At 40.0% G+C, this 22,348-nt stretch overlaps 2 protein-coding genes across 10 annotated transcripts in view; one reads left to right on the top strand and one right to left on the bottom strand.

Moving 5' to 3' along the window:
• Positions 1 to 11,709, bottom strand: part of HACL1 (2-hydroxyacyl-CoA lyase 1) — a 21,563-nt gene extending 9,854 nt beyond the window's left edge. The window contains exons 1-8 of one of the 3 annotated variants that reach the window (XM_032108718.1): positions 11,563 to 11,709; positions 10,488 to 10,592; positions 6,776 to 6,816; positions 6,144 to 6,224; positions 3,320 to 3,392; positions 2,734 to 2,811; positions 1,607 to 1,701; positions 1,087 to 1,199 (exon numbers count right to left, since the gene is read on the bottom strand). In XM_032108718.1, the coding sequence (XP_031964609.1) occupies positions 1,087 to 1,199; positions 1,607 to 1,701; positions 2,734 to 2,811; positions 3,320 to 3,392; positions 6,144 to 6,224; positions 6,776 to 6,816; positions 10,488 to 10,592; positions 11,563 to 11,619 (643 nt within the window). In that variant the 5' untranslated portion in view covers positions 11,620 to 11,709. Of the gene's footprint in view, positions 1 to 1,086; positions 1,200 to 1,606; positions 1,702 to 2,733; positions 2,812 to 3,319; positions 3,393 to 6,143; positions 6,225 to 6,775; positions 6,817 to 10,487; positions 10,593 to 11,067; positions 11,185 to 11,562 lie in introns of those variants that run through there. The other 2 variants (XM_032108733.1, XM_032108725.1) reach the window with 2 other exon arrangements.
• BTD (biotinidase) lies at positions 11,113 to 22,348 on the top strand. 7 transcript variants are annotated; one of them, XM_032108791.1, is made up of 5 exons: positions 11,113 to 11,131; positions 12,763 to 12,834; positions 16,151 to 16,385; positions 17,843 to 17,992; positions 20,024 to 22,348. In XM_032108791.1, exons 3-5 carry the CDS (start codon positions 16,155 to 16,157, stop codon positions 21,206 to 21,208), a joined length of 1,566 nt encoding a protein of 521 aa, XP_031964682.1. In that variant the 5' UTR covers positions 11,113 to 11,131; positions 12,763 to 12,834; positions 16,151 to 16,154; the 3' UTR covers positions 21,209 to 22,348. The 7 variants fall into 7 exon arrangements, with proteins under 7 accessions (XP_031964682.1, XP_031964656.1, XP_031964665.1 ...); XM_032108765.1 differs by lacking the exon at positions 11,113 to 11,131 and adding an exon at positions 11,154 to 11,250; XM_032108774.1 differs by lacking the exon at positions 11,113 to 11,131 and adding an exon at positions 11,158 to 11,247.

Genomic DNA, 22,348 nt, shown 5'->3' with positions numbered 1-22,348 from the left:
CTGAATTAAGCTTGCCCAGACAACCTGGAAAAACTGACTAGTCCTTGTGTAATGGCTTGAGTCTGTGAGTCTTAAATCCTGAAGAATATACTTTTGTAAATCTTCCAAAAATTCTGCATACAACAATATATAGCACAAAGTCCAGATACATTTGTTGAGTGGATTCTCAGTTGCTGACATCAACAAAACACAGATCTATTTTTTTGAGTTTTCCACCTTTCACTTTCAAAGAACACCCTTTTGTTCATGTGTATTCAGCCAGGGAGAAAAAAAACCCCATAACCTCTCCAGATTTACCTTCTGTTTTCAATTTCATTACCTAATCAATCATAAGATCCATCTCATTTCAATCATTGCACTCCCTAATTAAACATAGATAGAGATCATTCCCCACATCTGCAGGAAAACAGGCTGGGTTAAATGAGCTGGTTATTTTAATTCTGTTCCTAGCTGACCTGTATCTTCAACAAAAACACCACTGCACTGGCTAACATTCCACAAGGAGGCAAAAAAGAAGTGAACCAGCACAGAGAATAATTACCCTCCATTTCCAGGAACTGATTACACTGGCAGGGTACAATGAAGAGTCTGTAAAACATCAACAGCAGCAATACCTGCTGTGTTGCTTTATATCCCAACACAGGTAGGCTGGCACTTTTAGTAAGAATCCATAGAAAAATGACCTCTGGCTACTCTGATTCTTGCTATATATGGCAGAACACCAGACAGGGAATATAATTTCTTTAACAGAATTTAAGTTGTCAGGAATTTTGGAAGTGATCCCTTGGTATTGGCTCTAGGATTAAAGACAACAGTTATCTGATTTTTTTCTACACAAACTTGTATTTTATCAATCGATTTTTCTTTAAACTAAATGAAAAATAAACCATTACAGAACAGAAAACAAAAATAGTCTAAAACCAGAGCAGATTTTAATGTTAAATTCCAAAGAATTTTGTGTTTTAACTACCGGTTGGTTGGTTTCTTTGTTTGACTAAAAAGAAGACGGGTAACACTTCTGGGGAAAAGCAGTCACTGTTCTTGTCCTGAACGTGCACAGTTCAAAGCTACATCAGATCATTCTACCTTTGCCAACGATGAGCAGAGGCTGCTTGGAAAGAGCAATGACAGAGGCTGCTTTTGATACAGCAGAGTGCTCAGCCATGCTGATGGGAGGTGGCAGGCAGCATTCCACGTACCTGAAGCCAAGCAAAACAAAAGATGCTCTTTAAAAATTCCAAAACAAGAAATGTTGAAAGACAAAACCTATTGTTTAGCATAAAACTGCAGTTGCTACACACCATCTTACAGCATTTATTAGAACAGGATATATTTTTTTAAAACAGGCTTTGAAGTTTTCCCTCCTTGTTTCTTTAATCTTGTAGGTAGTGTTGTTTCAGGGATTTACAGAGTAACATTGTTATACTACCATATTAACTCTTTTTTTGCACATTTCATTACAAACTATAATCTGTATATCATGTTATGATAGAATGTTACATTTAAAAGCTGGATTTTCTTGTTTTAGGAAAATATGAAATTAACCTATAAATGAATTTTCTTTTGTTCAGTGACTTGAAAAATAATGAACATAATCCTTACGCACTTGACAGAGCTCTTATTCACCTGAAGATTCACAAAATCCCCAGGTATGTCAATATAGCAGGAACCTGGACGACCATACATACTGGTTCTTACAGCCTAGGAAACATACAGTCAAAGTTTTAATCACTGTTTGACAGGATTTTAAAAATATTTATATTCAAAAAAGCAAGAAAACTCTTCTGTAGGCAGACAAGGTACACAGTTTCATATTGCTGATTCATCACAGGGGAAGTTTCCATGAGTTGATTTACATCAATAAATTCAAGTCTTGATACTATTTACATTTTCCATGGCTTGATTTATACCCATAAATTGAAGTTTTGATACCTATTTATACTTTCCCTTATACACCAGCCAGGGCCTTTCAGCAGATGTACGGTATTAAATTCTTTGTTTAATTTACAGTGAGATAATTGCATTATCAGCTGTTATGTTTGGAGACACAAAATTAAACATTCATGCCGAATTCTACTTAAAGTAGCACAAACAGAGTAAAACCAAGATAACCAATGCCTCCATTTTCTATTACTTTTGATTCCAGTTCTTCTATTGCAGGTAGATGCTCTGCTGAATTTGCACTTCTGGAAACAGTATGACTGTACGCAGAATTTGGGCTGACATGGCTGAAGGGCTGCTACAGCAGTACCAAGAGACTTCTCTAATCCTCTCTAAAGCATTGAGATAAGGATGTGTTTTCTCTCACTCTCAAAAAAACCCAACAAAGCAACAACCAAACTCAAACCCCAAACACAACCATCTCCACTGCCCCCCCTCCAAACCTCCTTCACATGACAGTGGTAAAAAAGTTGAAGCATTACATTTCTAGTTACTGCATCTCTCCCTAAAAGCATTTATTTCACAAAAATTTTCCAACTCTGTCTGAAGCTAACAAAAACCACTGCAGGGATCAGTAAGCATCAGATTGGATTAGAATCTATTTCTAGCCTATTCCATAGCATTGTTCATAAGGCAGAACCTCCCCAATTGTTAATTTACTCAATCAACCACCACCTCACATCTGCCAGAGCAAATTACTTAGAGTAACAACTATACAAAAATAAGCCCTCAAAATTTAAAACAGGAGACAGTTACCTGATGTTCTGTTGTTAATTTTGTATTTTTTCCTACCTTTTCAATAACAGCAGGAATAACTTCCAGGCTGCTTGGGCGGACAGAGAGCTTGTTGTACAGCCTGCCAGCTTCAACCTGAATAAAAGCAAAAAACCATTATGCTGATTTATCGAAGTGATTTGCTCATTTCCATCTCATTTCAATATGAGTAAAATGAAAGAAATACCAGATGAAAAACAACAAGGTGAAAACTTCCCCACAGAAAAATGCAGCAGCAGCTGCTGAAAACTGTCAAAACCATACTCCTTCCTCCGAGTACTCAAGTTTTTGGGGTTTTTTTTCCTTCCCCACAAATTGGTTTCTTTTCTTGGACATTTTGCTTTTGTCCATCTCAGAACAAACTAAGGTAATTTATACTAGCTGAGAACCTAAAACAGAGTATGAGTTCTAACATAAGTAGGGACAAAGACATTCCAGGCAATCTGCTGTATTTACACAATGTCAACCAGTAGATGGAGCAAATCAACAGCATTATAAGATCTGCTAGGAAATGTTAGTGTTAGGGATTGTTTTTCCTACAATAATGAAGAAACAACAATCATTTAACTGAAACCTTCCTGTAGAAAGTTGTGTGTCTGTGTACCTGTGGGAATTCTTGGAAAGCCCCCATGGTTTCCTGATTTCTGTCAGAAGAACCTCCAATAACAATCAAAGGCCTAGAAAAGTATATTAAAAAAACAAACAAAAAAACCCCATAAGCATACATATATATTTTTTTTTATAATTGCAATCACACCTGTAAACTCTCCTTACAATCAAATCCTACTGCTCTTGGTGTGCTGTGCACCATTAGCATCCACACATCTCTACAGGAATACATACAGAATACAGAAATGGATTCTAAATATCAGAGTGTCAGCTGGTAGGCTCCCCAGCAGCTTTTGGGTCACCAGCTTTAGGACAACTTGGCCATATTAAGTGACTTGCACCATAGAAGCCCTAAAACCAAATCACATGGCAGGCAATTTTCATTCAAGTTTGATAATATAGGTTACACGGTGGTTTGAGGGAATGAAAACATCTAATAAGAAGTTAAAAAGCATTGACTGTCTAAAAAGTATTAAGACTTGTGTTTATAAAGGGTATTATAACATGCACTAGAACTAAGAAACAAGCTAGGATACAATTTTTCAAAAAGATTACGTTTTCCTTGTATACAATTTGGAACACAGCAGAAGTTAGCTGGCTGAGAGAACAACTCCCTGCATTTTGTTCTTAGAAAAAAAATCCCAAAACCCAAAGAATTGAACAAAAAATTAACATGCTTGCAAGCAGTCCTGATCTTAAATTAGTTCACGGCTATGTGAGGAAAGCAGTTTTAGTTTACAGTGAGGATTATACATTCCACAGGAGCACATTTTTATTGTAATTTCCACAAAATACAAGAAATAATTTTCCTACGGTGAATGAAAACCTGTCTTTTATTCAAATTGTAGGTCAAACTCCTTAAAATGCTAAATGCTGAGTCAACAGAAGAAAGATGTTTTATCAATCTGCTTATTCATCTGCACTATATTGAAATATTGGGTCAATAGCTTTCTAGGCTTTTTCTCTTAAACAATTTCTCTTCAGATACAGCCTTTCCTTTGACTGCATTTATCTCTATAATGTATCAAGCTGAAACACTTACAGAGTGTTCCATGCATAATCCTAAATTTAATCACCCGTAAGACTTGGGGATATGTGTATCTAGATCCAAGCTTCATAACCAGGCCATTTCTCAGCCATAAATCAAAAAATCTCAGTTCTAATCCCCTGGCACAGCGAAATGAGAACTTCCGGCTGTATCTTACCTCTGTGAAAAGTCGTTATGGGAAAAATGCACTTGGTGATCCCTCTACACATTTTATTCTGCTTATTCTCTCTCCTCAGCAAAATGATTATCACTATCCATATATAACAAGACTGTTTGACAGTGACAAAACCTATGTTCCTCTCACTTGCCTTTTCCAAATTTATTTAAATGTTTTAATGAACAAAGTAACTACTACTTCCCAATAATGAAATACAATTACAAAACTGGTCTACTGTTTAGAAAGCCAACTCCAACAGCTATATCTTGAAAAGATTTAGTTCTGCTCTTGAAATTTTACATAATTCTAACTAGAAAGAAGTTTTTCCCTCAAGGAAATCATTGTACTACTGTAACAATATTGTAAACATTTTGAAGAGCAGTGCTTATAAAGCGAGTGAAAAACAACACTGAGGCAGAAAGAACATTGACTATAATGAAACTAATAATGCTAAGTCTTACGGACGTGCAAGAGAAGAACTTCAGTAAACTGAAAAAAAAATTAACTGCAACTTCAAGGAAAGAGCATGGTACTTCAGCATGCTAGTGTTTACTCCAAATCTTACCAGCTACCACACACTTGTCTTTGGAGTCTATTGTCATAGCCAGACTGAGGTACAAAACCTTGCTCAGAATGAGACAGGACAGGAGGCAGCAGCATGGCAGGTAATTTGCAGCATGAAAACATCAAGAGGTTTTGCCCTTGAAAATGTATTTTACCCTCAAAAATGTGTCCTGCAAATCCATAAGTGACGTGAACACTTCTTTCCTATAACGAAACCCATGACTGTTCAAAAGCAAGGTTTCCATATGATCTTCCTTTTTTAGTCCAAAGTCACATAGTGACAGCTAAACTTTAGTCAATAACTCAATTAAAAAAAAAAAAAAGAGTTCGAACACTAGAGGTCTTTTTTCAAAATGTCAGACTTGATTTGTTAGCATTCCCATTGCTGAGCTTCCCTCGTCCATCAGCCACTGCTAATTCAATGTTCCAGATCACACTGCTCTGGATCATTCTGTTCTGTGAACACATCTGCTTGGTATTGCTACAGCTTCTTCCCAAAATACCTCAGTACAGCTTTCTGAACAGCTTTCAGTGGCAGACCAGGTAAAGCTGTCACACCTCCGTGAAGGCTTACAGGAGTACATACTGTCCCTCTGTACCTCATTTAATTCACTACTTAATTACTGCTCTAAATGTCTGCGTGGGGGGGCAAATAGGGATTTTAACAATGCAGTTGTCAATTTATTCACACAAGAAATACAGTAATTCAAAGGCAGTATGAATTTCAATTTAGAAAACACCTTTAAGATGATCTCCATGATCATGAAAGCATACTAATATTGACTTCCTTTTCAAACACATCCATACAACCAGCTATACTGATAGATTTCCCAATATACACACAATGGGGTAGGACAAAAAGAAGAATTTTATCCATGAGAATACAGAAAATAAAACAAAATTAATTTTAAGCTTGATAAAGGAAGAATTTGTTTCTCATTATCTGAAGGGGGAAAAAAGTAAAATATTAAATACCATGGAGCTCAACATCTGAAACAAATAACAACACACAATTATTGGAATTTTAAAGGGAAAATGCAGTTAAATTACCAGCAGTTAATGGTTGCATTTGCTATCCCACCAAGGGCGTGTAAGAAACCTGGACCAGACACTACAAGACATACTCCTGGTCTACAGAGAAAATACAAAAAGAAAAAAAGAGAAAGAGAAAAGGAGAGTGAGCACAGGGAACATCAAATAAATAATCACCTAAATTAGTAAGGTGCTGAAATAGAATATTAAAGTTTTACTCATGTCATCAGAATTCATGAATGGCTAGGAATTTGTACGAATGACTAAAGATAGACATGGAAATCAGAAACTATGAAGCTGTATCAATCCAACTGGAAAAGCAAGTGAACAATTATGTGCCACCCACAGAGAGGTGTGCAACATACACAGGCTTATCCTAACACAGCTCCTGACTTCTTCTATGACATTTGCTCCAACATCTAACACTTATATGCAATTTGGTAAACTTACGTTTGCAGTTTTCTCAACTGCACTTTATCAGCAGTTACCAATGAAGAAAGCTCACACTGGAAGAAGTGCATCTGATTCAACGCAAATTTTACTGCATTTTAATTCAGGTAGAGACACTTGTTATTCTAGGTGATGAGATAAAAAATGGTAACTCTTAACTAGTGAGCATTTCTTAACAGCTTTGCAGACTCTTTACATACCTGCCAGTCAAATATCCAACAGCAGATGCAGCATAACAGGCCTGTTGAAAATATTGGCGTTAATGATACAATTATTATTATGTATACATTTCATGATATTTTGTACACAACTTTCAGCAAAAATAACGAAAATAAGTAGCTATAGATCCTTCCCTGACTATCAGGGCTTAAAAGTAAAAGCACCACCTCACCCTTCCCATTATAAGATGTCTACATAAAGATTCTGAAAAATCTCAAGACTCTTCTCCACTTCTCTCCATATTTCAGGCTCCTGTTTTCACAAGATATTACATTAGGAATATTTGGGATTCGAAAAACAAAAAAATCAACCAGATTAAAAAAAACCACTAAAACCAGGGAAGAAGAGCAGAACAATGCCTAAAACTTCTGCTTTACACTGCCTTCTGGACTAACATGGAAGAGGGACTTGCAAGAGAAAGACAAGAAGCAGAAATCCAGCCATTCTGAATTGTATTTCAGAAACACTGTATTTCAGATATCAAGCAAAAGGTTGAAATCTCACACTGGGGACAATAATCAGACAATTTGGGATTGTCTTTTACAAGCTGTGCTGCTGAAATACTTCTCATTCCACTTTGGTACCACACTTTGCTTTAGCCATGTTGACATTTAAAGAAAAATCATGTTTTGAATAAAAATGACAAAAGTGACATCTACAACATGTGTTAGCATACCTTACCAGCAGTGTTATTGCAGAGTATGTTTTTATACTATTCCTGTAGTGATATTGAACATTTGGATGTAAATTTTGCCTGGTAAAAAGACACTATGTGATCAAGCAGAAATAGAAGTTTACAGGTGACAACAGAACTCAAGAATTCACATGTGACATTGCCCACTCTCTCATATTTTCTTGCTCTTGTCTTGAAATCAGCAAGTTCTAACACTTAATGGGAAAAAACATCATTTTGCAATATTCTGTAATTTTTTTAAAGTAAGCTTCTGGCCTTAGAACCTACCTCTTTTGTTTGTAAATTGAACTGAGATTTGATTTTTTAGTTATTATTGAGTACTCTGGCAATAAGATGCCCACTTTGGTTCCAGCTGTCGTTACTAAAGTGTTCTCGAGCCCTATTCCCTTGACAGCTGCAACAGCTCCAGCATATTGTATATTCACAACTAACTTAGGATACAAATATCAAGAAATTTCTTTGAATATGTAGTGATAATTATTATTAAAGATTAAGAACTAAACCTAAGCAATGTGTGTTGTTAACAAAGAGCCATATAGTAAAGGGGGTTTTTTGAAGTTTAGAACTGATCTGGGTTATCAGTCTTCTAAGCAATCACAGCAATCTCTAATTACCCAGGGACAGATACACAAAAACACACCCCATGGAGTTGCAACACAATTTTCACTGTTCAAAGGGCATACGGATGCAGCTGAATTGCTTCTGGCAAACTCATGCCATATTACAGGAGACTGGCTTATGGGCATTGGTAGTGCTACTTTTAGCTTCATGCTTCAATCAGGTGTTTCTAGTCTGCAGCTTTACGAGCTTTTCACAGAATCATTAAGGTTGGAAAAGACCTCCAAGATCATTGAGTCCAACCTGTCCAATCACCATCTTGTCAACTAGTCCGTGACACTAAGTGCCATGTCCAGTCATTTCTGAACACCTCCAGGGATGCTGACTCCACCACCATCCTGGGCGGAATAAGAACATAAGGATGCCAACCAACAAGTACATTGCTTGGTTATCATCTTATCACGAGTTTTGTGCTTTAACTTGCTTATGGGCCCTATTTCCTATGAACACTACTAATTAAACTTTTACCAGTTTTACAGGGAAATCCTTTTGCTACATCTGGCCTAGAAATGAGGTAGAAACTCAACCCCTGGAAAAAAACCCTTAATTTTCCATATATCTTATATCATATACAGCTGCCTTCACCAATAAAGGAAGCAACTGTATACACATCCTCCACAGCCAGACCACACAACTGAGATATTTAAATCCATGACATGAAAATATTGAGTATATCTTGAATATACTATATATAACCTTTCACCCTCTCCTCTGCTAAGCAATTACTCTATTACTCCCTGAGGATAAAGAAAAAACAGAAACTCTCATCTTCATTCATCCTTTTCCACTCCCCAAAGAAGAGAAGTCCTGACATTTTGACCTTAAAACAAGTATTTGCGTGATTTTTATTCCACTAAGCAAAAGCAGCTCATCATTTACACAGCAGAACATTTCTTGTCTCCTTCATCTAGTAAAAAGTAATAAATAGAACAGCATCTCATTTGGCAGTGCAAAGCTCATTACAGACACACATGAGGTAATTAATTTTAATCATGTTAGTAACCACAGCTAAAACTAGAATATTTGCTAAATGGCCTACAGGAACATAAAGACTGTGCTGAATTCCCAGTCCTTTTTAGACTCAAATACAACTTTTAAACATGTTTGTATACATTTGCCTCTTTCAAATGTTACAGATTTTCCATAGAGACATACATTCCCCTAAATGCTCACATTCCAATATAAGAATGTAAGGATTACAGAGCAAAACCATACAGCTCACAACCACCTGATTTAGGAGAACTACTGTTACAATAGTTTGTTGAGGACTGGGACTATCCAGAAGGTTATTAACTACATAAATAAAGGAAAACTGGCAACTGCTGTAGACCAGCTCCAAGTATGGAAAACAGCTGGTCCATCTGCCTCCAGTTCAGTAGCTAGCAGCCAGCTCCCCATCTTGTGCAGCAGCTCTTGAAAATGACGTACGAACCCAAGGTTATTATCTTCGACCTCAGACCACCCAAGAAATTACGGAGATTAAAAGAGTTACTACTGTGGGAAACCAAACAAATGCAGAACTAGCAGCATAACACCAAAATGCTGAGGAGCTTGACTCTAATTTCTGATACGTACACAATAAAGTTGAAATATTCATAAATAAGAGTCTAAAGATATGTTCATGTTTGATTTTGAGCACTTGGAAGCATTATTACTTTCTATGGTTTGCTGTTTTGTGGGCTTTTGAAACATACTTAAGGAAAAAAACCCATAGTTATTTAAATTGTCAGAACAAGTTTATCAATCAACAAGAAAACTTTCTTCGTTGGGCACTTAAGAACACCACATAGACAAGGAAAAAAACAGTAAAGAGGTAGGTAATAAAGTCCTAAAAAGAATTAAAATACTACCAATTGGAGTGGGAACAATAACATTGTCCCAGTTTGGAAGGGAAGACATCAGTAAAAGAAAATAGTAAAAAAAATTAAGGAAGAAGAATATTGGGAAGTGTGTAGAAAGCTACAGAAAACAAAAAGCCTTGGATGCGCATCTCAAAACCTAGCAGACAAAATCTGAAAATATATCACTTGAAGGAGATGACTTTGGTAATATTTTTCTTCTCTATCACATGCTGTCTTTAAATTATTTTTGCTTTCTTTTTTTCCTATCTTTGCTCCCTTATTGGAGAATGGCATTTTTAAATTAAAGATGCAATTCCCTTTGGAGGGGTCACTTTAAAATAGAACTGGGAAAAGAAGGGCACAAAGAAATACTCAAACCAATGCACCATTATTCCAAAATAACAGTGGCTGCTTTTGTACAGGTTCTTTAAAGGAACATTCAGAGACCACATTCTTTCTAGTAAGAAAACTTAAGCTGGGTTTCATTCCATTGTAAAACAGTTAAGGAAAGGGCTGGTCCCACTACAGATATATACTTACAGCTTGTTCGTTTCTCATTCCCACATATTTTATTCCAACTGCCTGGGCTGCAATTGCGATTTCGGTGACTGGAATACCAACAATGCCAAACATGTATTCAATATTCTATAAAGAAAAATGTTGAGAAAAGTCAGACTGTTTTTTCCCAAAAGACAGCTTTAATAAGCACATGCCAAACCCAGACATGCTAACTACACAGGCAGTCTAAAACCAAAATATAACAACGTATATAATCCCAGAGAAGCTCACAGGTCACTGTGGAAGCATAAAGAGCTGGCATCAGCTAGTGTTTGCAGCTCAGCCCTCTGTGGTTGTGAAAGTCCTGGATTTTGGGGGTCTAGAAGCAGTGGGACAACGGTTCAGTACCTCGGTCAGTGTGTGTTTAGTGCTTTCTACTGACCAGTTCTTACCTGGGATATCTCTGCTATGTCACTTTCCTGAGTATGTCAGCTTCCTCTACTCTGAAAATGCCTCATGGCACCTTGTGCTTTTACACTTTGACAGAAAATTAACGGCAAAAAAGCCCCAAGAAATGGCTGGGATAGTACCGTGCCCACAGAAACACAGAGAGAAAGATTACCACTGAACTACTTTTCTATGTTTCACAGACCAAACGCAAAGTCTTCTCTCATGACCCGTGCCAGGTGAGCAGCATCTCGAGTTTAGAGACAACACAAGAGTTTTCGTCACTGTGAAGGAGGCGCAGGAGGCGCATCCAGCTGTCACGGCAAGAGCCGCAGAGGACCCTCGGCACTGCTTGGTGGTAACGGGGGCATCGGCTGAGCTCGGGAACGGGGCAGGCTCGGCAGACGAAGGGAATCAGTGCCGGCCTGGGGAACGCCGCCCCGGGGTCAGCAGCTCGGGGCTGCCCCGGCGGCACCGGGGCCGGGCCGTTCCCGGGGCTGTGCGGCGGAACCTCCTTCCTTCCCTCCCTCCCACAGAGCGGCGGGGCCAGCCCCTTCCGTCCGCCCCCGGGAGATCGGCGGCGCTGGTCGGAGTGAGACCGGCCGCGCACATTCGCTCGCTGCACGCTGTCCCGGCCTGCAGGCTGCCGGTCCCCGCCCCGCGCTCTTACTTGCGCCCTGAGGGCCTGGGCGATGAGCTGCGCCCCGCTGACCGCCTCGCCCTCCATGTCGGCCCCGCTGCCCCGACCCCGCCGCCACCGCCCCTCGGACCGGGCCGGACCGGGCCCCCGGCCGAAGGTCGCGCGCAGTGACTGACAGGCGGCCCGGCCAATCAGACAGCGGAGGGGGCGGGCCCAAGGCTGCCCACCCCGACCCCTCCGGCGGGCGGCGCGGGGCGGAGACCGGGACAGCTTCCTATTGGCCAGAGCGGGCAGCCAATCAGGAGGCGGGAGGCGCCGGGCCGCCAGCGTGAGGCTCGCGGGGGGCGGGAGCGGGGGCAGGGTCAGGATCGGGATGGGGAAGGGTCTGCCTGGGTACCGCCGGGAGCGGGGCTGGCCGGGAGCGATGCGGAGCGGGGAGGGTGGGATCGCTGCAGGCCCGGCCGCGGCCCCGGTGGCCTCCGTGAGCCGCAGGGCCGCGCGGTACCCGGGGTAGCCGCCCCCGAGCGCTCCGGCTTTGTGGGGTTGGTCAGCGGTGGCGAACGGAGCGGGGCAAAGTGCGGGCCTGTGTGTGAGGTGCCGGTGCCCGACGCCCGCGCTCACCAGGGGAAGCGCCAGAGGAGTGCGAGACACCCTCCCAAAATCCGCGCTGAAGGATGGCGCACGCCCCTTGGTTCGGCTCTGCCCGTCCCGGCACGTGTCGCTGAGGTGACACGGGTGACAGCATGTCCCTGCCCCACGCTCCGGCTCGTCCGTGCCACCGCCCTCGGTTTGTGCAGCCAAACCACTAACGATAGCAGCGCTCCATGCGCCCTCACTCGCCAAACAACAAACAACCATAGATAAGAAACACAGATGACATAGATCGCAAAAAACCTTTACAAAACCTGCATAGTAAAATACTGTAATATATTGCGGCAAATAAAAGCAGTAGACAGGAGGGATCAGTGGAAAAACCCCTTAAATTTCACTATAGTTTATGTGTTTTTAAAATACATTGTATAATACATAGTAAAATTGCAGCAACATCACAATCCATGGATATCGTTCAACCTAAAAAAGACTTTATTTTTCCATAGCCAATTGAATATTTGCCTAGTAATCATTACTGTTTATGTTACTATTATTACTTACTACTGTTTATGTTGCTATTTCTGTTACTATACTATATGTTAGGCATAGCTTAACATGCATTTGCTATTAACCACTTAGGAGGACCCGTGCTGCCTCTGCTATTTCAACATCTGTTGGATTCTTCTGAGTGTAGAAGTGTGAAGAAGGAGGGTATGTGTTGCTTTTCCCTGTGTATACATCCAGGTGTGGTGACAGGTGACAGACTTCTAAGTTTCCAAAGTTGTTGAAAAGCGAGTGACTGGATGCTTTACTTCACAACACACTGGGATTAGATGATTCTGAAAAGGTGAATAGGAAAACAGTCTGCAATGTGACTGGGGGGAAAACTTGGCATCCAAACTTGAACACCAGTCTTTTTACCCTTTGTGTGGAACTATAACTGGAATATTGTGGCTGCGGAACAGTAATACTGCTATGAAATATTTGTATTTGGATGACATGATCCTACTGAAGCCTGTCTGTCAGGCAAAAGACCACATAAATCACAGGAAAGGGACATAAAAGGAAGTAAAATGATAAAGCACTACAGGTCATGAAAATTTAAAGTCATGGTTTGGGTGAGGTGACAGCTCTGTAGATCCTAAGCAAATTAACTTCTCTTCAAGGAAAGGATTTACGGGATGGTGTAGCACTTTCCAGTAGTAAAAACATCCAGAATGTGTCAGACATATTTGGAATATCAACAGGCAAAGGGCTGAGTAAACCCTGTTGGTATCCTTACTTTGGCTGGAAAGTTCAATACACCCAAGCCCAGCCTTGGGGCTTGTCACGGCTCTCCATGAGATAGCAGAGTCCTGTTGTTTAAGCTGTCAGACAGGGGAAAGGCTTTAGGGAGCACTCACACAAGTGTTCAGCCATCATCTGTAGGACTAGCAGTAATCACAACCCAGGGTTGGACTCAGAGGAACTATTTTAGTTATTTTGGTTGGCCCAGGTTCAGCTGGATGGGATTGTGCAGGGGCTTGTTCAGTGCTAAACCTCTTGTGCATCTAAATGAGTAAGAGATTCAGATTAGTACTTTTGAATGTTTCTGACCACCAGGAAATGAAACGTGGTAGAAAAGTAACAGCTCTCCAAGCATGTTTGTAAAATACAACATTTTGTAGAAGCTCATTACCTGTTAATTTTTTTCTGTTAGTGTGTTTTGCCTTAAAAAAAAAGGCAGTTTTTCTAATGCATAGCAATTCCATCTCATGAGCTGAAACTCTCCAACTTTCTCCATCACTAGTAATGATGAATTCTAATTACATCTTAGTTGACAACTTTATTAAGGAGGAGCTGACTAGAACCCATTCCTGTCCTAAATAGGCATTTTGGCTTTGAAGGGGTGACAAGAAATAGAAAAGAGAGTCTTGTCAGTGAAATGCAACATAGCTTGTTTATTTTCAGTACATTCCTTAACTGTGAGAGGTTTCCCACCCCTGAACTCCCTCCTCCTGCTGCAGCTTTATATCTTCACATGTGCTTTGGTATTTAATTTGCAAAGCTGAGCTGCACAGGACAAGGAGGCACCTCTATTCTTGACATGCATTGCCAAATCACCCCCAAAAAGTACTGAATGCTTTCCTCGACTTGCAGAATAGCAAGGAGAGCTTGTCATACATCACTTTTCAAAACTGTTTATATAAATGCAGTATCTCTAATCCATCTGATTGCAGGGAGGCCGAGGTTTTATTCTGTTTTTATCACACTTTAAATAAATTTACCCTTGAAGGCATGTATGCCTGGACACATTGGCTAATTAAAGCTCAAGGAAATAGGAATATGTAGTTGAGCTTAGCAGCGTTGAATGGCTAAGTTTCTGCTTTACCCTTAGAAGTGTTACTATTACATGTTAAGACTTTTTGGTTGAGAAAATAATTCTTCTGCCCACCATGGGCACCAAGGTTATGACTTTGCTGTCCTACATGGGATTGTGCTGCTATCAAACCAGTGTTGCAAATAGCACGTAGAGCTCCTAGAAGGAAACAAGTGCCTTAAACTAAGATAGTACTTACTAAATACTTTTTCCTTTTGTTCATTTTTAGGTACTAAACAGTTGGTGTTTAGGAAAAAAAAGCAGTATTGAGGATTATTATTAGCTGCTTTTCATCCTGGTATTCAAGCAAAGAGATATTTTCAGTTAACTTGCCATAGACTTTCTTTTTTTTAGGTACAAAACTACATTTAATATAACATGAATAAAAATAAGATTGTGATTAGTTTAGAATTGATCTTTTTCTCCTGCTGAACTCCTAATGGGATCTAGAGAAGACTCTTCATGCATGTGTCTGTCAGTCTGTATTTGCTTTAGAAAAATTCAGGGATTTGTAGATCATGAAGACTGAAGGGCACTAAGAGTGTTTTGGAACATTTTTTTTTCTTGGATACAAGTTCCCAGAGAGCAAATACAATTAAAAAGTCAGTAACTGAACTTACAGCTATCAATATACAGCACCAGTAGATCTCTCCTGCGTGCTCCTCCAGCTTCACTGATATTTGAGATTTAATTCTTTAATGATACTAGTGACGCTGTGGTGACAAATACAGAATTCTCAAGTGAGAATAATTCTGGATTAAAAGGCATTTCAACAGTCTTTCTGAAGCATTGCACAACCAGTGACTGTGTCAGTCCTTGTTCCTAAGTCCTCTCCTAACCTGGGATGTCAAAGGGAGGGTTACATGCAGAGCCCATATTGCAGAGAGTGCGCCAGCCTTCCAGACTCAATAATTCTTAATTTTTTTCTAAGAAAAGCTAACTAATGCAAATTTTCTCTGTTTTGTATGGATTTGTGATTTATTGTTGTTACTATGGACATATTTTTAACCTTATGGATCTGCATCGTACGGGAGGAATGTGGATCTGAATTGCACTCAACATTTTTATAAATGTTCAGAAAAGCTGCACTGTAGGAGAAATATTTGCCTATTTCATATGTGGTGTTGGAATACAGTGAATTCATAATCCATTAGGAGATGCATTTATATGATAGATGCAGAAGTAGTGTCTAGTGTAATTCTCTTGGCAATTATCTTTTTCAGTATTGATAAAATAAGCCCTATTTCTGCTTGACTACTAAATAGAGTCTCCAAGTAATTTTAGGAAATGCTACTTTTAAATATATCCCCCATCACCAAACGGGGGAGGAACTGCAAATTTGTGAACTGCTTTAAACTTTTCTCAAAGATGTTTTGATATATGGTGAAATAATCTATAAATGAATGTTTATTATAGAGAGAAACCAAGCAAGGAGATCAGTAGAGCTATATATGAAGCTAAAACACTTTTGAACAGGACAGTTATTTAAAGCACCAGTGTAGATGGATTTAAGGTTTAGAAACAACATGCACAGGGTCATTCAGGAACTCAAAGACACCACACTGCTGAGAGCATCAGTTACCATCCTTATTTAATTGTAAATTTAAATTCCTGGCATTATATTTTGCTCATGCTCCCCCCACCCCCATGTTTGGTTTTCTTCTCTAGATTTATGGCATTCACCATGGTTGCACTGTGCTGGAAGCTGCCCATCTGCTTTCTCTTCTATCAAGCAGTCTCAGGCAGAGTGAGGCAGGAGGGGCACTACGTGGCCGCGGTGTACGAGCACGAGTCCATCCTGAGCCCGACCCCGGCGGCGCTGGTGGAGCGGCGCTCCGCGCTGGAGCTCATGGGCAGGAACCTCGACGTCTACGAGCAGCAGGTGCTGGCTGCTGCCAGGCAGGTACGGCCCAGCTCCAGGCAGCACTTGTGCGTGCCCTGGGTGTATATAGAGGGAGTGCTATTTGGAGATAATCTTTCACTTTTGTGTTCCCAGGCAACTAAAGCCGTATTTATATACATAACTATGGTCTGGGTTCTCAGACGATCTGACCTGCCAGCAGCTCTGAAAAGGAATCAGGCCAATTAGCATCCTGCCTGACTCGGGCTATTCCAAGCTTGGAAAAACACACATATAGTTATTTAGTATAGGGAAATTAATTTTCTATTTTGGTCTGAATACCTAGTTCCTTTCTGTTTTCTTAAATGGAAGGGTTTCCTTGAAAGCTTGTCTTACTGGCAGCTGTCTTGGGTTTGGTTTTATTCCAATGCTCTCAATGGAAATTCCTGAATGTTCCTAAAAACTAAGGAAGTCAAATGCTTTGGAAATTAATGTTCCGCCTTTAACAACTTTATGGAACTAAAGTTTTCCATTCCTTTCTCCTACCCACCATGGAATGGTTCTCAGTCTAAATATATTTAGAGGAGAGAGACTAGTATCGCCAGCTGTTCTTACACACAGCCCTCTTTCCTCCCCTCCCAAGAAAACCCAAAGCTGGTTCTAGTGACAGGAAGCAATGTTAGTGCCCCTACACAGAGGAGAATTGACTTGCAATTTTCACAGATCTATTGTTCTGGGAGAGAATAATTACTATTTCTATATAATTTGAAAACGTGAATTTTTTTTGAGAAGTTCAGGTGATTGGGCAGAAGCATAACAGTAATTTTTGTGCAGCCATTACATAGGTAACACATTTGAGCTGACTTTTGAAAACTAACAGGAATCTGAGTGGCCGGTGCTGTGTCTGATTTAAGAAGAATCCACCTCATTTTAAGGAATGCTTCAGATCTCCATGAACTTCAGGCAGAGTCTCTGGCATGGCTACATTTCTACCAGACTGTGCACTGCTTCCACAGTGAAGCTGTTTCTGTAGTCAACACTGCCAGTACCCTGTCCAACCCTGTACCTAATGAACTAAGTGATGCAGCACCTTTGACAAAGTGTATCTGCAAATAGCATAATTCTGATAAAAAAATCAGGGCAAGTTTTAACATCATCAGTGTTTAACCTGAATGATGACATTCTCATTACTCCTGTGAAGGAAGAATACCTTTGGTAAGAAATTGGATGCAGTATGCTCTTATTTGCATTCCCTTAAAATAATGCCAAATGCATTCTTTTGCATTCTTTTTCAAGATAAAGGTATGTGTCAGGTTAAATAAGGTGGTTTTTTTGTACACATAGTTACACACCGACTACATAGTTACACCTACTACGAAGTCGAAGAAAAGACATCTTCAAGCTACATTATTGGCAGAACATAATTGGGTTATCCTTAACTTTCTTTAGCTCTTTTTAGCCATGAGATCCCCTCTCTTCCTTTGCTTTGCCTACAAAACATGTTTTTGTTTTACATACAGGGGGCACAGATCATTGTTTTTCCTGAAGATGGAATCCATGGCTTCAACTTCACCAGAAGCTCCATTTACCCTTACTTGGATTTTGTTCCGCATTCACGCTCTGGGAAGTGGAATCCCTGCAGAGAGCCCTATTTGTTCAATGACACAGAGGTAAATGTAGGGCTGATGACTGCAGGGGTGGGATAACTGAATGCTACATTTGTGCTCCAAGTGGGAAATAGCTCAGGTTGGTTTGCTTAGGAAAGTAAGCAAGAGATTTAACAACTCCTAGTACCAGATTCTGTTTTCATGGCTGCTCAGGCTCTGCCAGTTTCATTCTTAGCAGAGGAGGGTTTAGATCCATACATGCAAGGAAATTAGTTGTGTGTGAACCATCTGGATTTGTCATCTCCTCCTCCCCAACCTCTGAAATGGTAATTGCTCTCTCATAAGATACATGGTGTGTGAATTTAGTTTGAACAACATTGTTTTATATAAAACAACGTAGTAGAATCTTCACTTTTGGTGCATTCTTGTTATTCGGGTTGAATGACTCAATGACATCACAGCATTCTGACTCAGCAATCGTGTCCAACCATTAGCACAAGTAACGGGACTTACCTGCTACAATGTAATTGAAGTCACAGCTTGACACCAACCAAGCCTGATTACATTGGAGGTGACCTGGCTGTTACAAAAATAGTATTGTCATTAACTGTTCTGGACCTGAATTGAAAATAACCATGCTTTGTAAATACAGACTGTTAATTCTTATTAACATTACAGAACTCAATAGAATGATAGAAATCATGCATGTACCTGACACTAAACTGTGCCATAAATCAAATCCCTCCTGATGGGAGAGAATATTTTAAAGTCCTTGCAAGGAGTTTCAAAGAATAAACCCAGACTTTTCCTGGAGTTTCAGTGCTGCCAGCTAGTTGTTTATTAAGTCTTATCAGAGGAACAGAGCCACTAGCGTGACCCAGGCATAACATAGAGCACAGAAAGCAGGAGAGAAGTCCAATTATCAAGATTTACACAGCCTTTTTAAAGATAACTTAACCAATGGTTACTAGAAACGTATATTATTTTTACTTTCCTACCAATTATTCAGTAACACGGGCAGGAACTGCGGAATTCTTTGTCCAATCGTCCCAAATTACTTTTACTGCGGAATATGGAGTAGTAGTAGAAGAAGAAGAAGGTTTGGAGAGCAACAACAATCCTCCATTTTGATATTTTTTGCTCTTATCTATTTACTACAAAGAGAAGCCCAAAACCTCTAAATTTTTCACCCTGTGACAATCTTACATAGTAGTCTGTCACCTAATTCACACCACTGTATTTTCTAGTTCTTGTCTGATCATAGGCAGTTTTTTCCAAGGTTTGAGGCTAAAACAGTGTTGTTCAGGGGGGTAAGAACCCTTAAAAACAGGCAGAGAAATAATTCTCGGCACTCTGGGTTCCTACATGTACCTACCGAGCAGAATTGGTGTGCAAACACGAATCGCAGTTGTAAACAATGATCCATTTGGCCTACGAATCTTTGTTACCAATGATCATGGCCAAGCAAGCAAGAACTGAGTTTGCCATTCAGACAATGCTGTTTGGAGATGGTAGTAATGTCAGTCTCGGTATAGCACTCCGATATGGAAGAACTATCTCAGCAATACTGTGGTCTGCAACATTTTCTATTTATTTTCTGTAATATGCAAGGTCTATCCCTTTCCATCTCTGCTTCTCTAAGTCATAGCGAGTAATTGCTTTTTAAAAATTTATAGTAAAAACATCCAGGTGCAGATGATCGTTATTAGACATTTGCTGTTCTACAGGCACACACATGCAGTGTTTTAAAGCCATTGATGCTCCTACCAGTCACAAGTTTCTAAAAATTAACACCCCTGGAATAGATTTATTTACTTACTTCCTTCTAAGGAAATAAAACTCAGACAATTTTTTTCAGAGCTATTTTAAAATTAACATCTGAAATACCTTTCTGCCGACAAAGCTACTGGTTCCAGTAGCTTTTGTCACAAAATCATCAGTGCTTTTAAATTTCACAGATATGGTCTAATGTGTTCAATTTTGAACACAGTTGAAAATAATAATTTGGAAAGTATTAAATAAGTCATAGGTGCTTAAGTAAAACTTACTCCACCACATTCGGAAGTGCTCACATTTCTCCATACTCTTTTCCAGGTCGTTCAGCGCCTGAGCTGCATGGCTCTGAAGAACAAGATATTCCTTGTGGCCAACTTAGGGACCAAGCAGCCGTGTGAGCGCACGGATCCTCGGTGCCCGTCGGACGGGAGGTACCAGTTCAACACCAACGTGGCGTTGGCCGCGGACGGAACGCTGCTGGCCACGTATCGCAAACACAACCTGTACTTCGAATATGCTTTTGACACCCCTCCAGAGCCAGACTACGCATTCTTTGACACCCCTTTTGCTGGCAAGTTTGGCATGTTCACTTGCTTTGATATACTCTTTTTTGAGCCTGCAGTGAACCTCATCAGACAATACAATTTGAAGCAAATTGTTTATCCAACGGCCTGGATGAACCAGCTCCCGCTTTTGTCTGCTGTAGAATTTCAACAAGCTTTTGCAACAGCTTTCAATGTCAATATTTTAGCAGCCAACATCCACCACCCTACCTTGGGCATGACAGGGAGTGGCATATACACTCCAGTCAAATCATTCATCTACCACAACATGGAAAGTTACGGTGGCAAGCTCATAGTAGCAGAAATTCCTGTGATTAGCGCAGATTATAGAACCAATTTAGAGAGTAACGAAAGATTTAGAGAGAACTTACATGACTCATGCAGGACTTTTAGGAGCACCTCACTGGATGATGAAGTTTGCTTTAAGGAGCAAGAAGAGACTCCTGGCAGAGTATCTGAAAAAGGAAAGGAACAGTCACCTCCTTCCTTTTATGCAGAAATGATGTATGACAACTTCACTTTTGTTCCTGTATGGGGGGAAAAAGGAGAGCTCCAGGTTTGTGCCAATACCCTTTGTTGTTACTTAAACTATCAGAGAGCTGTTTTAACTGATGAATTATATGCTTTGGGAGTTTTTGATGGGCTCCATACAGTGCATGGCACATACTATGTCCAGGCCTGTGCCTTAGTGAAGTGTGGTGGTCTCAGCTTTAGCACTTGTGGACAGGAGGTCACAGATGCCACTGCTCTGATAGATTTCCAGCTATGGGGAAATATGAGCACCCCTTACATCTTTCCTTTGCTGCTGACATCTGGTATTACCTTGGACTTTGCTGATCACATGGGCTGGAAAAACAACTACTATTTCCTAAGCAAAAATAGAACATCTTCTGGCCTCCTGACAGCTGCTCTCTATGGACGATGGTATGAAAAGGACTAGCACCGATATTTGACTGAGTCAGAAAACAACTGCCCATATGTTCAGAGTATGTATCTTAACAGAAATTGTTGAACATCCATATATCCTAGAGGTTCAGGTGTGTTTGTCCCATCACTGCCTGATTAGGTCCCACATTTGAAATAATGGCTGTAAGTGCAGTCTGTACCATGGTAGTTTATGTCCTATGAGGAGTGAAAGAACTGCCTTGCAAAGATAAAGGCTTGTTGTGATCTGGTGAGATGTTTTATACCAGGAAAATAACACTTTTCATTTCAACTGATTTTGTTCCTTTAAATTTAATCGTTTGGTTTTTGGGGGTCCTGACTGGGAGTATGGAAATGAATGGAATAGAAAACTATTGCAAGGAAAAAAAAAACAAAAGGGAAGTAAGACACAAATATTGTGCATGACATGCACAAAAACATGTAGGTATACATACATACAGCTTTTATGTGCTGAGGTTCTGATTTCTGGTTAGGGTGCCATGATTGTTTTTTTCTCTTAGAGTGAAAACCTCCCATCTGCAATCATTACCATTGACTGGCCACTCCGGTGTCTGTAATACTGTTACACATTTCACTGGATGTTACAGTGTAAACATCTACAGAATAGCTAATCTGGGAAACAGGGTATCAAATGACTCTGAAAACCTGGACTGCAGAAAGACACAATTCACAAGAAATTATGTTTAAAGAAAACATCAGCATTGAATATCAGTGGCCATGTTACCTACTGTTTGAGTATTTTAACTTTCCCTGTTTAAAAGAAGACTGTTTTGACTTTAAGACATCTTACACACTGCTCATTAATTTATTCGAGAGGAGTTATGAAAGGCACATAAGAAGCTGTGGGACATCAAGGTTTTTGCATCAATGCTTCATGTGCCAGATGGCAGGTTTGTGCTGCTGAGTAAAACACACCATTCTTTCCAGAGCAATAACAAGATTAAGTGCTATAGCTGTTCTACTGCAGTGGAGAAGATGGGAAGAGAATATTCAAAGGTTATTAATTTGGGGTTAAATTCAGACAAGTTAATGTATTCTCAAGCATTATAATTTTATGGGTTCTTATTGGCTGTTATGATTTCATCTGGGTAATAGCTGTTAAGTAATGGAATAAACACAACTGTTCCTTTGGTGA

The sequence above is a fragment of the Corvus moneduloides genome, chromosome 1, assembly GCF_009650955.1.
Source record: "Corvus moneduloides isolate bCorMon1 chromosome 1, bCorMon1.pri, whole genome shotgun sequence".
NCBI lineage: Eukaryota > Metazoa > Chordata > Aves > Passeriformes > Corvidae > Corvus > Corvus moneduloides.
The sequence above is the reverse complement of the archived record's forward strand: the minus strand, read 5'-3'. Positions and strand labels throughout refer to the sequence as shown.

What these genes read in the sequence shown, in the direction of transcription:
- BTD (XM_032108745.1), top strand. An exon ending in TGCTGGCTGCTGCCAGGCAG is followed by an intron (nt 16,386 to 17,842) that starts GTACGGCCCAGC and finishes TTTTACATACAG; the next exon opens with GGGGCACAGATCATTGTTTT. An exon ending in ATTTGTTCAATGACACAGAG is followed by an intron (nt 17,993 to 20,023) that starts GTAAATGTAGGG and finishes ACTCTTTTCCAG; the next exon opens with GTCGTTCAGCGCCTGAGCTG.